Raw genomic sequence first — 23,291 nt, 5'->3', positions numbered from 1 at the left:
AAATTATATTATTCATATGACTACGTAAATTCCTACCATCATCAATTGTTAACAATAGAAAGGGACGAGGGAGCCGCTAATCTTGTTAAAGTAGGAATGAAAAGGTCTTGTACTCTAAATCAGTCAAGACCAGCCTAAAACTAGGCTATTGGTCTGCACAATTGGACTCTTGGAGCAGGCCATACGAAGCCAAAGTCCAGGCCATAATCTAAATGCTCTTAGCCTTTTCCTTTCCATTTCCTGAATTTGTTCCTATTTTTGTCCTAAATTTGTTCCTGTTTTTGGGCATCATGATCTTTAAACTTGCAAATAAACAAAAAATAGAATAATACTTATAGGCTATAGCATTGCTTGGTCTCATTTTCAACAACATACTAATGCTAATTCTAAATGATCTGTAGCAAACTTGAGGTTCCATTTCTCAGGAAGAAAATTCATCACATTTTACGGTGTCGTCGGCCGGTACTTTAAGGTAACTGTTACTACTATATTTCTAATTGATCACACTCTTGATATGTGTTTGCTAGAATTTGTACTCCATTCTGCATTTGCTTTGACATCCTTACCCTAAAATGGTCAAATATGAAGTTGGCGAGTTGAAGTCCAACCAGTATGGAAGAATATGCAGGAACGGGCATGTGTGTGTGAGGTTAATTACCAAGAGCTGACCATTTTTATGATAAATGGAAGATCGCTATTTTCTAAATAAATAAACTAGAATTTTGGTGCTTGTAATTGTAATGCATATCCTATGAGCAACGCGTACTATATCGAAAAAGTTATATTGTATCAAAAATTCCGAAATATAGCAAGGCCATCACCCGTTAGTTAGTTACCTACTTAGACACCAACAGGTAACAGCAATGCAATAATGATATGAAATTAGCAACTATAACCCTAACAAAAATGATGATAATGATGGGAAGTGCTTCAATACTATTGAAAGACACTACAATCCGGTTCGCAGGAGAAAATTATTACTGCCGCCAAACCATGTAACGGTCACCACTTACCAGCAATCAAAATAATGTTTCAACAAACAATAATACATTTTATTATTCCATATGCATGTGGTATTTTCTTCATCTACAATGAAATTGCTAGGGAAGGGAAATATTATAAGTGGAATGAAAATCGACACCTCAACTACAATTTTTTATTTTTTTTTAAAAAAATTAAAAGAGAAGAAAAAATGAAAATAAAATAAAGAATGTACCTATCATGGAACAAGTGCTTGTAGCTTTCCTTTCCTTTTCAGAACCATCCAGTAGCAAATATTCTGTTTTTCTTACCCTTCAAGTGAGAGATCATCAGGTTGTTGAAGATGGTGTTTTCGAGTCTTCTTCAAAACTAATCTCCCTTACTTTATATGTACTCTTGCAGGATTCTTGTACTAAAACTTTCTCATATTCTCTCTTGTGCTTCATCTTAACATTTCTCTGTTTTCCTCTGGCAAAGGGGATACATACTAGAGGTCATGTTGTAATTTCTTATACAAACTAGTTGCTTTAACTGTTCAGATACGAAAAGCATGCCTTTCAGGTTAGTGTCAGCATGGAACAAGCGCCGCAGAAGCAAATCTGAGGATCATATCAACCCCTGTACGTCTCCACGATTTTAAATTAATTAACATTGCAGCATCATATAACTCTCTAAGTTAATGTAACTGTAACACCCTACTTCCAGGGATATATAAGCCTGTGGAGTATTGGCAACTTGAAGATCAAAAACCACCTGCAAAACGGCACCAAGGTTCATTAGTTTTCACCCTTAAAGAAATGGAAAAGGCAACATGTTCTTTTAGTGATGAGAATTTCCTTGGTAAAGGAGGATTTGGCCGAGTTTACAAAGGGATTCTACAGTCTGGAGAGGTAAAATTCACACTATTAGCACTTCAGCACCATGTTCCAAAAAACAAAAACTCAACAAATCTCCATAAGAAACAATCTACACTGCTGAACCATCATTAATGATGAACTTTCAGCATAAATAATCTAGAAATATTCTAATTTTGAAGGTTGTAGCAATCAAGAAAATGGAGCTACCGCAGTCCAAAGCAGCAGAGGGGGAGCGAGAATTTCGAGTAGAAGTTGATATCCTGAGTAGACTGGATCATCCAAATTTAGTTTCCCTCGTAGGTTATTGTGCAGATGGGAAGCATCGATTCCTAGTTTACGAATACATGCGTAAAGGAAATCTGCAAGATCATTTGAATGGTTGTTTAAGCATGCAAACATATCTTATCAAAATCCTATTACACCCTTCTGATCATAATTTACTTTGGCTTGTAGGAACTGGGGAAGTGAAGATGGATTGGTCTTTACGGCTTAAAGTGGCTATAGGAGCAGCAAGAGGACTCGAATATCTTCATTCAAGTTCTAGTGTCAGAACTCCAATTGTTCATAGAGACTTCAAATCCACCAACATTCTTTTAGATTCCAACTATGAAGCTAAGGTATATCAGCTATGCTCCCTACTTATCAGTGTATACGATCCAAAATGTTTTCTTGAAGCCTCACTTTCTGATTTGCGGGTATTCTCATAGATATCGGATTTTGGGCTTGCAAAGTTAATGCCAGATGGCCATGAAACCTATGTGACTGCTAGAGTGCTTGGTACATTTGGTTACTTTGATCCTGAGTACACATCGGTATGATTTTCTAGTGCAATATGATAAGATATTGTTTGGCAGTCAACTATTTGTATCAATCATAGGCAAATTTTGATAATAACTTTACAAAAGACAAATTGGACTCGTTCAAATAATACATGCCTGTTTATGCTAAGTTGAAAAACTGCTTAATCCTAAATGCACACCTTTTTCTTGTCATGTTAAAATCAGAACAATAATTAACTACTCCCTCTGTCCCTCTCATTTCTTTACAGTTTTTTCACACTACTCGACACGCATTTTAAGGCGCATATAAAACATAGTTCTATAACTTATTTTTAAAATTTTTCTTTTTTGTATAAAAATTTAGATATCAAATTTTTATTCAAAAGAAAAAAAAACAAAATAATTTATCGAACTACATTTTACAAGAGCATTAGAATGCGTGCCGAGTCCCCGTCCCCCAATGTAAAACATATGAGGGGGACGGAGGGAGTACTTAAAAAAGTCCTTCATAGTGTTTCCATCCCATCACCACCTCATACACTATGGCACACATAGGACTGTCAAATTGCTTGTATTGGGTCAGGTTGACAGACTCAGGTCAAAGATTTACCAAACCCAAACCCGATGGGAAATTTTAATGGGTCACCGTCAGAATACTCAACCCGACCCCGACCCGCATAACCCGCAAGGAACCCAAACCCGACATGGCCCATATAATTTAGTAATTAATATAAATATTTTTTAAATAATATATTAATGTCATTTTAATCTTATTAATTAATTTATATTAGATTAAATTAAATAAATATCACGTTAAAATAACAGATATTACAAAAATCATATAAAATAAATGTATATTTATATAAATATATAATTTATATTATATACATAATTTTGGGTCAGTTTCGGGTAACCCGAAAATGGCTTGCTTTCTGCGGGTGGGTTAATTTTGGGCCAACCAGAAGTCAACTCAAACCCGAATGCATAAAAATTCTTACTTCACGGGTCGAGTTTGTGTCGTGTAGTCCAGTCAGGTCTTATTTTACCACCCATACACACCTGAGTCTCAATGTTGTGAATTTGCTTCTCACTATTTCCCCTCTATCCCTGCCTGTACATACCTGATTCTCACTGTTATGAATTTACTTCTTCAGGTAGATGTCAAACATAAGTCCCTGTGTTTCATTTGAGGTCTTAAAGTAATTGCATTATAGGCCTCTAGGTACTTTAACTTCTAATTCTGACTAACGGAAGATTCTGTGGGTGTTTTTTCACTTTGCTAATAGACAGGAAAGCTCACTTTACAAAGTGACATTTATGCATTTGGAGTTGTTTTACTTGAGCTTTTGACTGGACGGAGAGCTGTGGACCTGAGCCAAGGACCCAGCGACCAAAATATTTTACTACAGGTAGAATGAACAACTAATGATTATACTTTTCAAACAGCTTCAAGTTATCTGCTACAGCAAGCATCAAGGAGCTACTATATCTTAAGGCCATAAATTGATGGTCGCATTTGGTGTGTTGCAGGTTAGGCATATTTTGAATGACAAGAAAAGATTGCGGAAGGTGATAGATCCAGAAATGAGTCGCAGTTCATACACAATGGAGTCTATAGCAATGTTTGCAAAACTAGCATCACGTTGTGTACGGATCAACAGTAGTGAAAGACCACTGATAGAAGATTGTGTTAAAGAACTCCAGCTGATTTTTCATGTAAATTCGAAAGGCTTGAGTATGGCCATGCATACATTCAGGATGCTCTAAGAAGTACTCGGGGTAAATATTTACCTACCTCGTAAAAAAACCTCTGGTACTTGGAAAAAGTTGCGAACATCTGCAGCTTCACGTAAACTTTTACGGATTTCACAAGATATGACTCAAGTGACACTCTTTACATGTATCATAGGCCCTTAGTGGTAGCATGTCTTGTACTGGCTTAGATTAGGAAATAATATGCAAAGGTGCGAGAATAATAATCATTTTCATTATATAACATTATTGTTATTATTTCCCGTACTTTTTTATAACATATTGAGCACCCATCATATTACGAAGCATTATGTATACACTAATCTAGTTATTAGGCAACCCCATATAGACACAGATGATACATAGATAGGTAGAACGAAGTTACATCAGACCACTGCCTACCTATTAATTAAAGTTGAGCTAACCACAAATCATGACAAATACATCAACAAAATTATATGATCAAGAATAAAAATAGCAGTAATCACCTGTACCTTCTTCATAGTTGGTCATGAAGGTCATATTCTATCTGAAGAATTGTCAGTGATTGGACGTTGCTTGCGCATTAAATGCTTACGTTTCTGCAATGTTAACCAAACCAATATATTGTCAGTCTTGACAATGCTATATCCTGCTTTTGTATACATGGTCAGTGGAGCAGCATCAATCATCCTGCAATGCAAGTAAATTTCACTCGACGGACTCATCTGAGAAATTAGTTCTTCACTTGCCTTCAGCAGATGCCACCCAATGCCCCTCCTGCAAATCATTAAGTATACATCAAAGCCAAAAGAACACAAAATGACGCCAGATAGATGGCAATGCATAGAACTACTTCACGCCAGATATCCAGTACTATTTTTAGAGCACATTTAAGATAAACATAGAAATTCTCAGAAATCGAAGTTAAAAAAAAATTGATCACTGTCAGGCGTCCGCGCAAGGGGTTAGTTGTCTTATGTTTGGGCCACTTCCTTGTGTATAAATGATCAGACCATTCTTAGCCATCCTAAGACACGCATAGGGCAAAAATCATAAAAGTTTGGCCCGGAAATTTGATCAGCTGGCAGCAGTCTCCAGTTTCTCCCTCTATTCTGTAAGTAGCATTTTTAGCTTCGCACTTCGCAGTGAGATGAAGACAACATATCTATAGGATTTGGATGAAAGAGTGTTCGCTTAGTGATAATGCCATACCTATGGTGCGTGTAAATTAACAGTTGTATACTACAGCCATCTAGTAAACATTTAAGTTACCATTTACCAAACTCCCACATACTCAGATTTTTAAATTTTAAGATATTCTATGAATACAATGGCTCAAATGAGTTAAAATTTCTCTGTACGAACCTACACAATTACAAACCCCCATACGAGTTGTTAACTCGATATGATCTGAAATGACCAGTTCACTACTGTTATTCCTTTAAGTTTGCATATTCATCTTATTCAAATTTCTGTAAACTTTAGAACAACACGAATCGATAAATCAACAAATACAAACACCGACACACATCCGAAATAGCCATCTCTAAAATCTAATTAGCATGCCTCGGAAACACAAACATACCATCAAGAAACGATAAAGATCTATATATCAAGACAGTGACTTTCAAAAGATATAACACCATACCTTCTAAGAGACTTAAGCACTGCCATATTACAGATATAAGGTGAATCCCTAGGAGGAGAAGGTGTAGGAGGTTTATCATTAGCTCCCATCTTATTAAAACTAATTTCAACAGTCCCTGCTAACTCAACTTCACTATCTTCATCATCCCCTTTATAATACCCAATAAGAGTTGCTGTATGAGGCATCAAGAATCTCCTGTCAGTTAAATACTGTTTCACTAAAATCCCCAAAAGATTCACATACATAGACCCTTTAGGCCTCATCATCATTGAATCTGCAAAAGACTCTGTTAAAAGCCCCACAGTCATGTCAATTTCATCATCTCTCATCACCCGAACCAACACAGACCCAGATTTAAGTTCTTGAAAATACCTGAAATTCTCAAGAAACTGGAGCTTCTCGAGCTCATTGTTGGTGAGAGTGCGACCTGGCTTAAGTGGGTCTAAAAGGGTTGACGAAGAAGAAGATTGGGAAGTTGAAAATGTAAGAGTGGTGTTGAAATTGCTGGATTTGTGGGAGATTTGAAGTGGAGTGGTTGGTTTAGAGTGCAAAAATGGTGTTTTGTAAGGATTGAATTGTTGCGTGTGTGAAAAGTGGAAGTTAGATTGGCAGCTTGAGGATATATACACACAAAGAGATGCCATGGGAGCTTCTGAGCACTTGAGCTGGAGCAGTTACGTGCACACGCGCATATCAAGTACAGGCTGACGAGGAAGGCTGGGACTTGGATAAGAAATAAACAAAATAAACTGTTCACACAAAATTTGATGGGGAATTTTAAAGTATATTTAGTGATTATATATATAAATTTCATGCATAACAAAAGTAATGTTTCAAAAATTTAATTTAACATAGAGTTTATCAAGTGTGTGTTCATACACATGCGCGAAAAGTTTTGTATTTGCATTTAGATCATTTTGATTGGTGTGGTTGGTATATTTACAGGAGTAAGAAGTAGGAGGCAATCAAAATGATCCAAATACAAAAATTTCTGCGTAACATGTGCCATGGGTGCACCATATAAAAACCGTTTAATATATCCGGCAACTGTACGTTCTTTTTTCCAATCGAGTCAAATCATGAGCATATTTATTTTATCATGATCATGTTTGGAAATTATAAATTTTAACAAATGTCGTCTAGAAATTGTTTAGACTATAAAAAATAGTATTTAAATTGTCTTTTGAATATAATTATATTAAAAATTACTATGTATCATTTGATAATATATAAAATATCAAAAACTAATCAAACAACCCTAGGTGAAAATAGCGGCATCAACTGTTTTTTTTAACCTGCCGCTAAGTGTTGGCAGTTTACGTACGGGCTTTATTCGAATGCTGCATATTGGGCCCTGAGACAAGGTCGTCACACAATGGGCCGGGCGACAACGGTAATGTGTAAAATCACACAGAACAATTAGTTTGGGGAATAATAAAATAATAATAGCACAACTCAATTCCTTGCATCTGAGAAAAACCCTAGGAACAGAATCAGTGACCGGAGAAGATGGAAGCAATGAACATGACCACCGGAGTGGGAGAAGAAGAAATAGCAGTGGGTTGCATATTAGCTATTAAGACCACATTGGGTGATGAATTTGAGGGTCAAGTTCTGACATTTGATCGTGTTTCCAACATTCTGGTGCTCCAAGATTCTGTTCCTGCTGCTGGGGTTTTGAAATCATCAAATGGGAGGAGAAATATAAGGATGTTGAAGGCTAATTTTATCAAGGAAGTCACTTTCTTGGGTCAAGCTGATGAAGATCCTCTTGATGTTAATAAATGTTTTCTTGATCTTAATACTCTTCACTCTAAAGAACTCTCTGCTATTAGGTACTCTCTCTCTCTCTCTCCCTCCCCCCCCCCCCCCCCTCTCTCCCCCTCCCTCTTTCCCCTATGCTTATTTTCATTTACATACTTGTTAGAAATTGGTGAATTTTAATCTTATTTTTATGTAGTGAATCTGAGAGTTAGTAGAGTTTGTAGTTCAGAATGGTTTGTAGTAGAACATGACAGTGTAGTGTCTGCTACTATTGTTCATTATGCATTTGATTTAATGGTGAAATGACTTGCACTTGCAGGCAAGCAGAAATAGATTCTGAGAGGATTGGAGTTGGTGTTACTCCGGAGGCTCAAAGCATTTTTGATGCTTTATCAAAAACGTAATGATCTTCTTTTTCCCTCTTTTTCTTGTCTTCTTGAATTTTAACCTCTTTTAAATTCAGAATGCTTTTAATGAATTATGGTTTTAGGTCTGTGTCTTTGTTTTTTGGACATAAATTATATTCTGCGTATAATAGATTGCATAAATTGTGGTAATGATGATTGCAAATACTAAGAGGGGTGTATTGGATTGGGATTTTAAAGCATTTTTTTGCATTCATGAAATCCGAGGGTATTCGATTGGGATTGTTTGAAATCCATTAAAATCTTGAGGTATTCAATTGGGATTTTAAATTATGCCACAAAATCTGGTGGTATTCAATTGGGATTTTAAATTATGCTTTAAAATCCGATGATATTCAATTGGGATTGTTTAAAATCCATTAAAATCTGATGATATTCAAATGCTGATGGATTTTTTTTCATTTCATAAAATGATGGATTTTGTTGCATTCTTCAGTGTATTTTAAGTTTTTTGAAATCCCACCAAATTCAATGGGATTTTGAAGCATTGTACCTAAATCCTATCAACTCTGCGACATTTCATCAAGAATCCGCACAAAATCAAAATCCCATACAATCCATTAAAATCCATAGACTAAAAACAATGCATTAAAATCCCAATCGAATACACCCCCGTAAATCACCATTCTATATAAATAACTTTAGTGTGTGCACACAAGAATCAAGATTTTATTCTTAATCAAAACAAAGTTGCTAATTACATACAGAAGGCAGACTCTTTACAGGAATTTTAAAACCATAGCACGTTGATTTCAAGTGATTCTTGTTACTTGATGCTGATTTTTTGAGTGAAATCTACCATTGGCTGCAATATCTGATAATCTAATGGATATGCATTGTGTGTAATAGTCGCATACCTTGTCTTTTTTCCTCTCGTCTTTAGTTTTATTGTTGTGGAATATTAGCTAACAGATCTTTCACTTTAGAATCACAATATATTACTTGAGCTTAGATATGTGGTTTCTTAAAGCAATGGAGAAGCTGAACCTTTTAATTACACCTCACAGCTGTATCAGAGTTTCATTTGATGCATGTCTAAAGTCTAACTTAGGCATTTGAACATTCTCTAGTAATACTGATTTTACTAAACATTTATCACATTCATGTCGCATCACTGTTGCTGAAGAGGTAGGGTGAAATATTTTCATTCTTCCTTTTCTCAAGTGTTTCCTCCTTGAATTTTTACTATTGATCCGTGCTTGTTTCAAGATATTATCTTTTAAAATTAAAAGATTATATTTTCTTGAAACTGGATTTTAAACGTTTTTTGATCCATTTCCATAGGATTGTTATACCTTCTCTCACTAGGTAGTTGAATCACATAGAAATTAACTATAACGATGATTATGTTTTAGATATCTATTAAATTTGGAACAACTGAGGTAATGGTTGGGGGATTATAAACTTATAATCCTCCAAAACAAACATACTGTCTTTTGCATGTAAATTGTGTGTGCTTCCTCTTTATACCCTTGAATAATTTCCTTTAGTTACTGTATTCCATAATATATGGAGCAGTGTATTGACGTTATTGACTATACTATCAGGCTTCCTGTTCGGTGGGACAAGACTGTCATAGTTGTAATGAATGAGGTTCGTGTCAGCAGTCCTTATACCTCTGAACGTGTTACAGGTGGAACTCCTGCTGCCAATGAGCGAGTGAGGAAAGTGGTAAGATAAATTTTTATTATTGAGTAATAAGAAAATTCTCATTTTCCCTCTATTTTCCTGTTCACGCGAGTGCTAACTGTTACCTTTTTATTTGCAGCTTGAACTTGAAAGGAAGAGATTGCAAAACCGTAGTCCTGCTCAGTAATGATGGTCGCGCCTTTGGGTTTTAAAACTGGCCAAGGAGAGCTCCTTGGATTATGTGATTGTTATGTGAGTGGTGCCTAACAATACACTGGGAGAACCATGTTATGTATGTTGTTCGCAACTGTACACTGAGAGGACCATGTTGCTTGTTGGTGATAAAGAATCTTAAGCTCAAAATAAGAAATTACAGTTTTTCCTAAATTGTTAGCTTTACCAATTCTGTGATTGTCAAATGTAATCTTTCTCCAATTGTTTCTTTTTGCCAAGTTTGTAGAAATGGTTACTTATTGTGATGATAGTTATTAATTTTGCTCGTCTGCTGCTGATTTCTTCTCGTGTGCTTTTGCTTCTTGCGTGTGCTACTCATATGCTTACAAATCTGCCCATTGTGAGTCTAAAGTTGGTGAAATGTAATTTCTACAGAAGTTAGTGATACCATTCACTTGTGTAAATAGTGCTACTAAGGATTTCCTAAGAATTAATGAGTTGCAATTATATTTCTGAAGACATTTTCAGTGCATGCTATGTGAAAACATATATCTATGAAAGAGAAAAGTTGGTAAATACTACTAGTGTGAAATGAACATGGAGGTCATTTAAGCGTATTTAAATATCTTACAAACATTTAAAGAGCACAAGAGTGTTCTAAAAGAATTTTGAATTTATAACACCGAATATGATATATTGATATCAAGTTATTCGTTTGGCATTATTTCTTAGATGTTTTGTTTATAAAATTGAGTTAAAGTAGCTTTTTATATCAAAATTTAGTATTTTAATATATTGCAAACATTTTAGAGAGTGTAACAGTATTCTAAAAGAATCTTGAATTCATGACACCATATATGATTATTCGTTTGGTATTATTTCTTTCATGATTTTTATACTATCATGAAACTAAGTTAAATTAGGTTTTTTATATCAAAATTTAGTTACAGCGTATATCATAGCGTATATCATAGTAGGGTTGATATAAAACTGCAAAGAATTCCATAGATAAAAGCCTAATTTTAAAAATTACTGACTTAGATTAATCATCTGATTATTCATTAGTCATTTTTTCGATTCGAGTTTTGAAATTAATTATATCATATTTTTATAAACTATATAAACTAATGTAATATATTTAATAAATTAAAATTATATTATTATAATACATCTTATTAATATCCTGATTAATCAATCTTTAACTATCTGATTAATTGCTAAATGGTGACTTCATCAATTAATTTCTAACTAATCATTCCAAGACCATTGACCAATAAGATATCTTTAATTTTTTAAAGGCTAGCGAGATAAACAATAAAAATAAACTGTATAAGAATAAAGAAAATACTGTATAACGTATAGTAAATTCAGATGGTTAATTATTTTTTTGTATGCAACCAAAAAGTTATTAACAAATAATAATTTATTTTCCATTTGTACTAAAACAAACATAAACGAAAATATTCTAGCAAAAAACATAAACAAAAGTATATACTAGAATTCTTATAACCAGCTTAATTATATTTTCACAAACTTAGTTTTATATACCCGTTTTTAATCTATGTAAATTTTATATTATAATCAAATATAATTTCTTAAGAAAAAAGTTTATATGAGCGGGTACATGTAAGAATGTAGCGTAGGCATTTATATACATATCAACGTGCATAGGAATGTAGTGTCGGCATTTATATACATATCAACTGCAATGCTAAGACTATCATTGCAATAACATTATCTATCATAAATTTTGGTGTTTTAAGTAACAAGATTTTTTCCCATGAGAACACCTTCACGCAACTGTTACTTGAAAATTTTGACAAAGAGAAACACAAAATTCATGAGCCGTGTAATAGACAAATAGTGACACTATGAAAGCAACGCACTATTTCTTTGAGTCAATTGGATCCAAATGAGGTAAATGTATTAATCATTAAATAACAATTTCATATTTGTATCCTGTATGGCTGTATCAGTGAAGAAGCACAACACTAGTGAAATAAATCAACCTCTTTCTTGAAGTGTGCAAGGAGGTCCTCTAAGCCATACTCTTTAAACTTGTCATCATCTCTCACTCTTACGCTTACCTGAAATATTCAGAGAAAAATATAAGCAAAGCATTAGATATGAACAAGAACCAGTGTACCATTTGTTTTGATTCATTTTCCATACTATTGTATCCCAGGCTCCTTACTATTAATTTATTGAAAGAAGGGAAAAAAAAAAAAGAGGGTTGGCAGCAGGGTAATAAACAATTCGACTAGACACCACTGAAAGATTATTCATGTCAAATCCTAAATCTTAAAAAATTATCCATACAACCAGTTGAATCTCAGCATGCTGATTTTATGACAACCACTAAAAGAAAGGTAAGGTATAAATCACTGTCATTTCTTGATTGTTTGTGCACAGGCCAACTCTCTCATAAATCCAGTCAAAGATCAGAATCATCTCTGTTCAATAATTAGTATGTTGTGGTAATTTCCAACTCAAAATTATCTTATTAGTTACGTTTATTTACATAATGGAATATCTAACTAAGCTGGTGTAAAACGTTTCCTTTACGCTGATAACTATAATATTAAGGTACAAAACCTGTACTCCCTCCGTCTCAGAAAACTATTTCTCTTTCTCCTAATGACCAGCTTCAAATTCAAAATAAACATTGTTCTTGTACGTTATCACTATTAAATACATAGATCTTGTAATAATTTCAAATTTTGACATCTTTCAAATGATTTCTTTCCTCATACACATATAACAATCTCTTCTTATTTCCCTGGTTTGCAGTTCAATTGGTCCACAAAACAAAACTATATCGTGGCCTTTTCTGCAGCCTCTTTAACTCAGTAGTTCTAGTATTGCTTATATGTTACATGAAACTGATCAATTTAAGCTAGAAAGTCAATTTGGCCAAAAAAAGGGGCCAATCATACAAGTTCTTGCAAGACTAAGGAACACTAGGAAAATGGAATATTGCTCTTATTTATTACATGTAAAATTCAACCAACTAAATAACATTAGTATTAATCACCCGAACTGTCAAAAAAATGTTTTGCTATTATTTGTAGGCATATTATTAGTATTAAATATATCTTCTATTGTTATGCATCTCTAGCCTGTCATTTAAAGATAACGAAGGTCAACTGGCTAATATCAGGGGAATTAATACTAATAATAATAAAGCAACTTCATGACCTTTGTTATAGTAGACCAAGAACGAAGTACAAATCTATACAAAATGTTTTACATGCATGTAGCGAGACAGAAAACATAAAATGAATGTTAAGAAAACAATAACCTTTCCGTTCTTGCTCTCCCCCTCGCCAACCACCAGTATGTAGTTGTACTGTGCTAATTGAGCTTCACGTACCTACAACCAAGTATACAAATGAAAACTAAAAACTAGACCTCTACAGAAGTCGAGATATGGTAATTAAAAGTTACTATAGGAACAAAGTATAACACTACAGGATAACGTTTGTTAGAAAGAAACCATCACCATAGCTCATATGCTGAAAGAACAAGTAATACTTCCTCTCACAAGGTCATTTTTTCCACATTTGTTTACAGATAATTACTATTCGTTTCATGTTTACCCCAGGTACAAGAGAATCTATGCAATGATAATACCAAATTTAATCTTGTTTCATGACACCTGAAGCCATAGATGCAAAGCAGCTGCTTCAATATATTAAAAAAACAACAACTGGTTTGAAGTGAAACTCTTGTGGAAGAACAGAAGGGGTACTTTTAATGCGAGTAGTAAACAAAACTAGAATTTGCAAATTGGAATTAGGTAGCAGAGGGAGATGAGGAAGCACCTTTTTGTTCATTGTCCTATCACTCACATCAACATCTATATAATAACCAGCGTCATGAATCTTGTCCTTCACCTGTCAAAATTTACAGCAGAGAAATCAATGATAGTACTATATACTCGATCGAGGAGTTGACACTAAATAAACACAGGTTGTAGGTGTAAAATAATTTCTATCAAATTTTAAGGAAAGAGAATTCTGGAAGACTGATGAACAGTTCAAGTTCTAAAATTTATTTTAGTGACTGGTACTCCGTAATAAGCAAGATAATTATCTCTCCTCTTCAGTTGTAAGAGTAGCAACTCATAACAGAAAGACCTTAAGCTACTGTACCAACAAGTGTAACAAGGAAGAAGATATTCCTCTTCTGTTGGGTAAGGGTAGTATGATATGAAAGTCAATTTGATAAGTGACAATCTTAACAATTTTTTGAAGCATTATTTATATCTATGCATAAGCTTCTGTTTATGATAAATTGATAATCTATTAAGGACAACCGTTAAAGCTCACAAGTATACTTGTCACCTAAATTAAAACCGCAAGAAACCTGAAGTAACTTTAACTCAAATGTCTGTACCACACATGGCACAAAATGATACTCCATCCCTCTCATTTCTTTACAGTTTTCTTTCACTGCTTGGCACGCATTTTAAGGTGTATATAAGATATAGTTTCATGTCTTATTTTTAAAATTTTCTTTTTGGCATTAAAATTTAAACTTTAAACTTTTATTCAGAAAAAAAATTAAAATAATTTATGAAACTATACTTTATAGGAGCATTAATATGTGTGCCGAGCCCTCTGTCCCCAACGTAAAGAACTGAGGGGGGACAGGGATAGTTTGTCAAGCAATATTTTTTTTTTTAAAAAAAAAGAGGCAGAATTAAGTGAACAACCTCTAAAGCATACGACTGTGATTTCTCTGAAACTGAAACAACAATTGCTTGACGTGGACTTAGCCACAAAGGCCATTTTCCCTTGTAATGCTCAAGCAGTATGGCAAACATACGTTCAACAGACCCAAGAATAGCCCTGTGTATCATAACAGGCCTCTCCCTCTTGCTTTCATCTTCAGCCGAGTAAGACAAGTTGAAGCGAGAGGGGAGTTGAAAGTCTAGCTGTAATAGAGGTACAAATTAAATATTAATTTGATTAGACTTTGACCAAGACAGACTAACTTTTGTATAAATGAGGTAAGAATACCTGTAAGGTAGCACACTGAAACTTTCTTTTCATGGCATCAGAGACACTGATATCAATCTTTGGCCCATAAAATGCCCCATCCCCTTCATCAATCTGAAAAGGAGTGCTGTGAAATGTAAGCTGGTATACAACTGAAAAGGAAATAAAATTCATACGCGACAAAAAAGCGTCACAAACATAAATAAACTGATATCTGGCCCTGACTTTTTCTTCAACTTCTGGCATACATCTGAAAGTTAAGTCTACCACCTTGTGAATTACATGGAAAAATAGTCCACAACTCATGAAACAGGTTAAGATGCATACACCACACTTTGACAAGTGATTGGTTTTCAAATGGTTACTACTAAAGTTTTTAATATTTTGCCCAAAAGCACACTTCACATAATATTCTGAACTTGTTAACAGCTTTACTACATGTATAGAATAAAGAACAAAAATACTCACACACATCTACTAAGACTGATATTTTTAATTGGCAGGCAAAAATATTAATAAAAGCAAATTAGAAAAACAATCTAATTCATTGTTGTCCGTATGCTACACAGAATTAAGAATCAACTCTGGCTTTCATAAACAAAAATGGTATTCAAAACAAAATGAAGGCACTTTCAGACATTTCTTATAAATACAGCATCACCTCATATACTTTCACAGAAATATATTGGACTTCAGATAACTTTAGAAGTCAAGGCTATGCAAAATTCTGAACCGAATAATTTCATGATATATAGCTACTATAAAAATTCAAATACAACAGATCAACATGAAATTCATGAATTGTAGAAATTATAGCTACAGATGAATGACGTCAACTATGATAAATTCATGTAAAGAAGTAAGTTTTTGAAACATGAAATGACAAGGAAGTTCTAACCTGCCAATCTTTACCAAACTCGTTCAACGCTTCAGTAAGCGAAGCTTCAGCTTTTTCCCAAGTTTCCAAATCGCCAAGATACTTTTCTGGCCTCTGCATTAGAAAAGTTGTGAATACGATAAGCAAAGTTAAAGACTTCCCCGAAAAACTCGGTAAAAGCAAAAAGATTTGGTTTCTCAGGGAAAACCACATATGCTTTAAAGGATACTGTTTTAAGCACATTTTCAAAGAAAATTTAGAAAACAATTGCCACTCCCATTGTTTAGCTTAGTCCCCAGTCACTCACATGCAACTCTTGTGCATAGTATAAATACAATATGAAAGGACAAGGTAAATTAATTAGGCCTACACTAAAGTAGCCATTCTAGCGACTTGCCACTAAATGCAATAGAATGATCAACTGAGCACTAAGCAACAGGAATATATAGCGTAAAACTAATTGAACATATGAAGATTTGGATTCACTAGTTGGGCCAACTACTATAATAACAAACATTCTTGTGATCATAAGTTATAAAACATGAAAGGGTCTAGCTTACCAGGTAGTCCAAAATATTAAACTAAGCAAGCCTAATTTGTAGTCTGGAACAAGTAGGACCACAAATAGATAATTCACTCTTTAGTCACCATTCGTGCAGAAACCGAGATCAAGTGAAGTACTTGCTAAAACGCATGTAAACCATTCTCTTCTACCGAAGGCTGAATTCTTGAAGGAAAATGGGAATATCACGTTCGCATGCATATATTCTTTGCTAACTAACACTCAGCATATTTACTCGCACAGCAACTAAAAGTGCGATAAAAGAAATAGCTCCTCACCGTCGAAAGCTTCAGCTCAAAACTAAAGCCAAATACATCATAGGTGTATTTAATGAATTCAAGAACGCCCCTGACTTCATCTTTTATCTGGAAAAGAAACCATTTAACAGCCAAATTAGGATTTATAGAAGAGCTAATAAAGAGTCAGGTATAGATCACTGAATAATATTCACCTGGGATTCCCTGCAAAAAATATGAGCATCATCCTGTAACAATAACAAATTAACAATATTGTAAGAAGAATGGTGAGAAACTGAAGAATGGTTTTATGTATACTAAAGAACCAGAAATTACAAATAAATGTAATATGGATTCTTAGTACTGGACAAATCTTTACACATGAATATATAGTCCCAACTTTGTATTAAAGTTCCATTCGTTTAGTGCAAAAAAAGGTTGGAACTGACAGAACAATTAGAAATCATCACAATAAATATGAAACAAAACCGAGATGAATCGAAATAGGATCATTACGTACTAATTTCATAATGAAAAAACCTAAAAGCTGCCAGAGTAATGTGGACCAGTGGCTTACCCAAAACTAAGTGTGTGTGGTCAGTTTAGGCGGTCAAAAAGAAAAACCAAACCATACAACAAATGATCCTTTATATTGCAAACCACACAGTACAGTGGCTCATACTGCACACATAGTGCGATTTTCTTTGGTTTGGCTTAACAGCTCAAATAAGGATTTTAATTAAAATCATAATTATTATAACTCTAATTGCCAATCTAAGTACATAAAACTTCATATTTCCATATCAAAGCAAAAGAGCAAAAATTAAATAAAGTACTTGTGATATATATAGTTAAACAAGAGAGATTAAAAACAAATTTATAAGCATCAGCAATATGCTTTTGTACAAGGAAGCTTATAGAGAATACATATAAATTATAAAGAGTACAGCATAATATATGACAGTACAAGAGAACCATTTTTATACACCACTGACAGAAACAGTGAGCCACATTTCGGTTTTGGTCTGATTAGTTATATATGTGGTGCAATTTGCTATTTTTTCATGGTATGTGCCACCAACTTACACTGCCAGCATAAAATTACCTGCTGAAACCTCCTCACACGAGTCAATCCAGTAAGGGCGCCACTGGCCTCGTTTCTATGCAAAACTCCAAAATCAGCCAAACGAAGAGGAAGTTCTGCAGTGTGATACAAACAGTGAGGCAGTCTTTAACAAAATTACTATTAGTGGGCTCCAAGGTAATGGTATTATTGGTTAAAACTAGAGCATATAGGAAAAATATGATGCTTGATAGGGATATCTGTACTGATATTCAAAAATAGAAGTATATCATCATGATATGTAGATGTTTCAATGAGAAAAACAAGTAAAGAAACACAAGTACACGATTAGTAAAAAAAATGGAAGTAAATAGGTAAAAGAGGGTTAGGACCATAGACAACAACAGCAAAGTCAAATAAAAGATGGAAGCAATAATGATTGATCTTGAATTTGATAAATAACAATGATATGCATTGAGCAAAACAGTCTCCTCACATTCAAAAAAAATCAAAAGAGAGAGTACGTGGCCGGCACTTTAAAGGAGCAATGCAATGCCATAGGTTGAGGAGTGTAAATTTACTGATATATTAAAAGACAACATATACACTTAAAAAAACCTCACCCCTGTATGAACGAACTCTATGATCAAATATGAGACAGTGTCCTGGGCAATTCATTGGCTTAAGTCCATACGGCTGTTTCTCAATCTGCAGCATCCAAGATTACTTTTTAGTGGGGAACAAAATAACATTTGGGGAGCGCAAACCAATACTTTTCGAATTTTGTGACTCTGTTTAAAATACATTTTACAAATTATTACCAACGTGATTTAGATTGGCATAGATGATATTAGAATTAAGCAGTTACTCCGAATGCATGATTTTACAAACTATAAAATTTGTGTCCAACCAGATATCTTACATCAAACACAAACATATTATCCTTGTAGTTTGCAGCATGACCAGATGTCTCCCACAGTTGCATATTGTACATATTAGGACTCCAAACCTGCCAAGGACCAGAAACATAGATATTGAAACTGCAAACTAAAAGAACAATGGGTCCGCATTGTAAGGTAACATATGAGATACTAACTTCTTCATAGCCTCTTTTCCAATACTGAGACCGCATGAACTCCAACAATTTATTGCAGATTCGGGCACCGTGTGGCAGAAAGAAACAGCTTCCAGGACTAAAAATCAAGCAAGAACAAAACTATCATCATTAATTTTGCTCAATCAGATACAGGAAATCTTAATCTTATAAGCGACACTACCTTAGTGGGTGAAAGAAAAACAGCTCCTGCTTTTTAGTCAATTCTCTATGATCATATTTCTTAGCTTCTTCCAGTAGGGAAATGTATTCCTGCAAAAGATGTCCAAGTTATCATAACAGAGAAGCAAAGAACTGAAACGAACAGCTTAACAACAAATAAAAGTGGACTCCAACTACGTTTTAGAAATATAATAATAGACGAGGGGTAAGTGGGTAACCAGCCCACAGTCCCACACTACTACCCATCTGAGTTCATAATAGTTTTTGTAAATTGGAGGTACCTCCCCTCTTTCGGATTGATAAAACATATAGAGTTACTGGATAAGACAATTACTTATTGGCATTGCTGTTTAGTAGGTCGACTAGTCGACCAAGCAGTATTAACACATCGAATTATTACAAACTCCATGAATGTCAGAATTTTGGGTGGCTAGCCGCCTAGTCGATCCGATTCGTTGACTGGTCGACCTGACTGGGTCATAACCCAGTCAATATTGAATATTTTTAGTAAAAGCCATAGAATCCATCTTTTCTTCTTTTCTTTAATCTGCTCTGTTTCTGCAGTTAAACTGCAATAATTGTTGCAATTCTGCTATGCTTCTGCAGTTAAACTGCACTATTTTTCTGCAATTCTGCTATGTTTATCAGTTAAACGGCACTATTTTTCTCCAAATCTGCTCTGTTTTCTGCAGTTAACTACACTGTTTCTGCAGTATGCTATTATTTCATTAAAACTGCATTATTTCATGTTCAGAAATTTGCAAGTTGCATTGTTGATTATGTTCTATAAACTTCATGTTTCATTAGAAATTAGAAAGCTACAATTTCACTATATCAAATGATATATATTATATTTAATTATAAATTATTATTATTATTATTATTATTATTATTATTATTATTATTATTATTATTATTATTATTATTATTATTATTATTGGGTTAATAAATGACTATTATTAAGCCCCAAAAAGGTAAAATACATTATTTAAATAAATAAAGAAGTCTTAGATCTTTCATGAACTTTTTATTAAAAGCATTTTTCCTTCAAAACTTAATTTATTTTAAGATTATTAAGCATCAAATTTAATATTCGTTTTCTTGGATCTAGTTGTCTCATTTAAGTTAATTTCAATAAACTAATCCTACCACAATTGATGGATTTTACTATTAGCAACAAAATAATTTTTTATCAAAAACCATTTCGCTTTTCCTGCAAAAAAAAAAAAACCATTTCGCTTCAAAACATATATTATTTTTATGATCATTAAACTTCAAGTTTCTAAATTGATTTTCTTGGATCTAGTTGTCTCATTTAATTTAATATCAATAAGATAATCCCACTATACTGGCACAGTATACAGTACATAAGACAACAAAAAGCTGATCTTTACATGTCAAACTCAGGTAAATAGAAAACAAAAGAGTTGGCAAAACCTTTAAACGTTTTTGGTCTGGATAAGATATCCCATAAACTCTTTGTAAGCTTTCCCGATCTTTGTTACCCCGCCAATAGGCTGATGAGGCCTGGAATTTACAATGCATAAATACCAAAACAAACTATCATGTAGCTAGCATCAAATCTCAAACAGCGTCTCACCTTCAAACAAGCAAAAGCCTTGACATAAGCTGTATTTGGTATATGTGGTCCACGACATAAATCAACTAAAGGGCCACATCTGTATACTGTAATAGTTTTATCCTCAGGTAGATCATTGATGATTTCAACCTGGTACAACAATTTGTCCATTATAAATGATTCCAAAGCATCCATAGAACAGAAACTTAAGATATTTCAGATGATGTCACACTGACCTTAAATTTATTCTCAGAAAACATATCAAGCGCCTGCTTCCTTGAAACTTCAATTCGCTCAAAAGGCTGCTTCTCCTGTTCATAATACCAAGTCAATAGGTAACACATAATTAAAAAGGGTCCTTCTTCCTTGCTTTGAAAGGAATACAATGAAAGAGCTAATAACTAGAAGAGTAAAAAGAAATCGTAAATTCAAGAAGGTACATACAAATATTACATAAATATAACAACTAGAATAAATAGCTGAAACTTTATTATGTTTCTGGAAGTTGAGAGGGTGGAGTTCTTGTTCTGCACAACAATATATGTACAACCAAAATCTTAAGCAAACAATTTATTGTGTTTGTATGTTTCCAATGTATATAAAAATCTCTAACCCACTATCTGAACTATGAGAACGTACATAGTCTGTCGGAATATGTTGTATACATATTCGAGCCAGTAAAGAAGATGCAAGTTTTTAAATTTCAATTTTCCACAATCGTATAGAATTATGTACCACTAAATGTTTTGGACAAGAGGTTACAAAATAAAAGCCTGTCCAAGCTTTCACCATACAAGCCTACAACGCATGTTCTAGCCAAACTAATTTTGCTGATCACCACAAAAAAACACTTGAATGCACGGATGTTTAAAAATTTGAATCCTTGTTGCTATAAGTAATCTAAAGCCAAACTTACTCACTGCAAGCTAAAATTGGCCCTGAGCTTAAACAACTAGTCCTCCATGAAACTAAAATTAGATTGCGCAGTAGTGCAAAAGATCTGACATGGTATAAGACCCAAACTTTAGGGACAACATATAAACTATACCGCAGCAGCTTTCTTTGCCCCTGAGGCAATCTGCTCAAAATGCTCTTCATTCAAGCTCATCTCACCATAATGTGCATCATAATAGAAACCCTGCAAAAGCATTTGATTAATAATAAGCATACATTAAACCATATACAATATAATAATCAATACTCCTCTCAAGTTATCAAGTTAACAAAAAGGGGAAGGTACTCGTTGAAAATATTATCACTCTGAAAGATGTAATTTATAAGATAACATATTGTTAATCAATTCAACCATTTCGTTACACAATGCACTCACCTCTCCTCTTGTGGTACATGGCCCAATACACAGTTTGCATCCATAAGTCATCTCAAGAGACTGCAACATACAAAAACTTCAATTATCCAAATTGATAAAATACACAGTTTCACCTGCAACTAAATCAAATCTGATGATACCTGCCCTAAGATGTGCGCACTTGAGTGCCAAAATGTATCTCTACCTTCATCAGTATCAAAAGAAAATAGTTTCAGCTCACAGTCACCTTCAAGTGGCCTAGACATATCCCATAACACTCCATTCACTTGTGAAATCAACGAATTTGATGCCAAACTCTTTGATATCTCCTTTGCAATATCAAAGGGAGTCGACATCCATTTCTTCCCCTCCTTCACTGTCCCATCCGGCAAAGTCACCCTAACACAAAAAAATCAAAATATTACACGTGTACACACATATACATACTTATATATAAACATGACTATTACAATGTCACTCATAGTGTCACCAGCTTAAAAGATTAAACACTTATAGTGCACATATCCACACAAACATACGATATGTGTGTGTGGTTAATGTATAAATTAGGTATTTAGACATATGCAACAAACAATATATGGTGTATAATAAGCAAAGATATATTTTACCATGATGGTCTCACCACCGATCAAACAATCAAACGCATAAAGTGCATGCATATACACCAAATACACTATATGTGAGTGATTAATGTGTATATATCTATCAGCTACACATGAACAATTAGGTCTTGCTTGATATGCTGTATACATGTTACTATCCAGACAACTATACTAAATGTGTGTGATCAGTATACAAAGTTTGCATATGTATCTCTCCCTCTCTCTCTCCCCCTCTCCCTCTCCCTCTCTCCTCCTCCCTCCTACCTACAATTTTTCAGAATTCAACGATATTTTACATAAACACTGTTAATCAATACTTACAATTAAGGATACTGAGTCTCGAACATTAGTAATTATGTTGTGTATGGCGTCCACTAAGCAATCAAGCACATATACAATTATACAAACAGATATTTTGACACAGTGATGTACTGAATAATTGTATACACACATGAAAATAATAGAAATAGGTTATACTTGATGGCTTCGCCGGCGATAGATTCGCGGTGCTTGATTTGTTCAGCTTTAATTGATTCGAAAAGTGCGATTCGTCGAGGAATCACCGAGGTGAGATACGCGTCATCTTTGGAGAAGGAAGGAGAGGCCTTGGCGTCTGATTTGGCCCCGGGTTTGCCCATCTCCGGAAATGAACTGAACTGGAGGCGAGATTGAGGCTTGTACGGCGGGGATGAAATGCGGCGGAGATATAACAGTCGTCTGCAGCAGTGAAGGGAAGATAGCATTCGCGTTTGACTTGTGTGTATCAGGGTTT

At 34.2% G+C, this 23,291-nt stretch overlaps 4 protein-coding genes across 8 annotated transcripts; 2 read left to right on the top strand and 2 right to left on the bottom strand.

Annotated features, from left to right (window-relative positions):
- Positions 1 to 1,009: 1,009 nt before the first annotated feature.
- LOC108209815 (GCN5-related N-acetyltransferase 5, chloroplastic-like) lies at positions 1,010 to 6,744 on the bottom strand. Of its 3 annotated transcripts, XM_017380944.2 has the most exons (4): positions 6,372 to 6,511; positions 6,000 to 6,285; positions 4,858 to 5,128; positions 1,174 to 1,734 (listed from the first exon to the last, which is right to left on the bottom strand). In XM_017380944.2, exons 1-3 carry the CDS (start codon positions 6,406 to 6,408, stop codon positions 4,888 to 4,890), a joined length of 564 nt encoding a protein of 187 aa, XP_017236433.1. In that variant the 5' UTR covers positions 6,409 to 6,511; the 3' UTR covers positions 1,174 to 1,734; positions 4,858 to 4,887. The 3 variants fall into 3 exon arrangements, with proteins under 3 accessions (XP_017236431.1, XP_017236433.1, XP_017236430.1); XM_017380942.2 differs by having other exon boundaries at positions 1,010 to 1,734; positions 4,864 to 5,128; positions 6,000 to 6,743; XM_017380941.2 differs by having other exon boundaries at positions 6,000 to 6,744.
- On the top strand, positions 1,461 to 4,629 carry LOC108209813 (probable serine/threonine-protein kinase PBL28). 3 transcript variants are annotated; one of them, XR_010289030.1, is made up of 7 exons: positions 1,461 to 1,601; positions 1,687 to 1,871; positions 2,018 to 2,216; positions 2,292 to 2,455; positions 2,546 to 2,650; positions 3,908 to 4,026; positions 4,148 to 4,629. XR_010289030.1 is itself a non-coding variant. In XM_017380940.2 (7 exons), the coding sequence occupies exons 1-7, from the start codon at positions 1,532 to 1,534 to the stop codon at positions 4,382 to 4,384; spliced, it is 1,083 nt and encodes a 360-aa protein (XP_017236429.1). In that variant the 5' UTR covers positions 1,461 to 1,531; the 3' UTR covers positions 4,385 to 4,629. The 3 variants fall into 3 exon arrangements, 2 of the variants coding, with proteins under 2 accessions (XP_017236429.1, XP_063943918.1); XM_017380940.2 differs by having other exon boundaries at positions 3,904 to 4,026; XM_064087848.1 differs by having other exon boundaries at positions 2,018 to 2,455; positions 3,904 to 4,026.
- Positions 6,745 to 7,412: 668 nt separating the features above from the next.
- LOC108206724 (uncharacterized) lies at positions 7,413 to 10,320 on the top strand. The gene is made up of 4 exons (XM_064087847.1): positions 7,413 to 7,834; positions 8,083 to 8,163; positions 9,736 to 9,859; positions 9,957 to 10,320. The coding sequence occupies exons 1-4, from the start codon at positions 7,509 to 7,511 to the stop codon at positions 10,002 to 10,004; spliced, it is 579 nt and encodes a 192-aa protein (XP_063943917.1). The 5' UTR covers positions 7,413 to 7,508; the 3' UTR covers positions 10,005 to 10,320.
- Positions 10,321 to 11,819: 1,499 nt separating this feature from the next.
- On the bottom strand, positions 11,820 to 23,291 carry LOC108209436 (threonine--tRNA ligase, mitochondrial 1). The gene is made up of 20 exons (XM_017380339.2): positions 22,997 to 23,291; positions 22,058 to 22,295; positions 21,918 to 21,977; positions 21,636 to 21,725; positions 20,824 to 20,898; positions 20,609 to 20,737; positions 20,446 to 20,535; positions 19,010 to 19,098; positions 18,829 to 18,925; positions 18,655 to 18,741; positions 18,356 to 18,440; positions 17,775 to 17,869; positions 16,885 to 16,917; positions 16,712 to 16,798; positions 15,893 to 15,985; positions 15,016 to 15,108; positions 14,709 to 14,930; positions 13,816 to 13,887; positions 13,293 to 13,364; positions 11,820 to 12,078 (listed from the first exon to the last, which is right to left on the bottom strand). The coding sequence occupies exons 1-20, from the start codon at positions 23,260 to 23,262 to the stop codon at positions 11,983 to 11,985; spliced, it is 2,169 nt and encodes a 722-aa protein (XP_017235828.1). The 5' UTR covers positions 23,263 to 23,291; the 3' UTR covers positions 11,820 to 11,982.

The sequence above is a fragment of the Daucus carota genome, chromosome 2, assembly GCF_001625215.2.
Source record: "Daucus carota subsp. sativus chromosome 2, DH1 v3.0, whole genome shotgun sequence".
Classification (NCBI taxonomy): Eukaryota; Viridiplantae; Streptophyta; class Magnoliopsida; order Apiales; family Apiaceae; genus Daucus; species Daucus carota.
This window is presented reverse-complemented; position numbering and strand designations above follow the sequence as displayed.

What these genes read in the sequence shown, in the direction of transcription:
- LOC108209813 (XM_064087848.1), top strand. Translation starts at nt 1,532, where the DNA reads ATGCCTTTCAGGTTAGTGTCAGCATGGAACAAGCGCCGCAGAAGCAAA. An exon ending in ATTCCAACTATGAAGCTAAG is followed by an intron (nt 2,456 to 2,545) that starts GTATATCAGCTA and finishes GTATTCTCATAG; the next exon opens with ATATCGGATTTTGGGCTTGC. An exon ending in TTGATCCTGAGTACACATCG is followed by an intron (nt 2,651 to 3,903) that starts GTATGATTTTCT and finishes CTTTGCTAATAG; the next exon opens with ACAGGAAAGCTCACTTTACA.
- LOC108209815 (XM_017380941.2), bottom strand. Translation starts at nt 6,643, where the DNA reads ATGGCATCTCTTTGTGTGTATATATCCTCAAGCTGCCAATCTAACTTC. An exon ending in GTGCTTAAGTCTCTTAGAAG is followed by an intron (nt 5,129 to 5,999) that starts GTATGGTGTTAT and finishes AATGATTTGCAG; the next exon opens with GAGGGGCATTGGGTGGCATC.
- LOC108206724 (XM_064087847.1), top strand. Translation starts at nt 7,509, where the DNA reads ATGGAAGCAATGAACATGACCACCGGAGTGGGAGAAGAAGAAATAGCA. An exon ending in AAAGAACTCTCTGCTATTAG is followed by an intron (nt 7,835 to 8,082) that starts GTACTCTCTCTC and finishes TTGCACTTGCAG; the next exon opens with GCAAGCAGAAATAGATTCTG. An exon ending in ATGAGCGAGTGAGGAAAGTG is followed by an intron (nt 9,860 to 9,956) that starts GTAAGATAAATT and finishes TTTTATTTGCAG; the next exon opens with CTTGAACTTGAAAGGAAGAG.
- LOC108209436 (XM_017380339.2), bottom strand. Translation starts at nt 23,262, where the DNA reads ATGCTATCTTCCCTTCACTGCTGCAGACGACTGTTATATCTCCGCCGC. An exon ending in GGAAAAGAGGCTATGAAGAA is followed by an intron (nt 18,742 to 18,828) that starts GTTAGTATCTCA and finishes GGTCCTTGGCAG; the next exon opens with GTTTGGAGTCCTAATATGTA. An exon ending in TTGAGCTGAAGCTTTCGACG is followed by an intron (nt 15,986 to 16,711) that starts GTGAGGAGCTAT and finishes TTTCTAATGCAG; the next exon opens with AGGCCAGAAAAGTATCTTGG.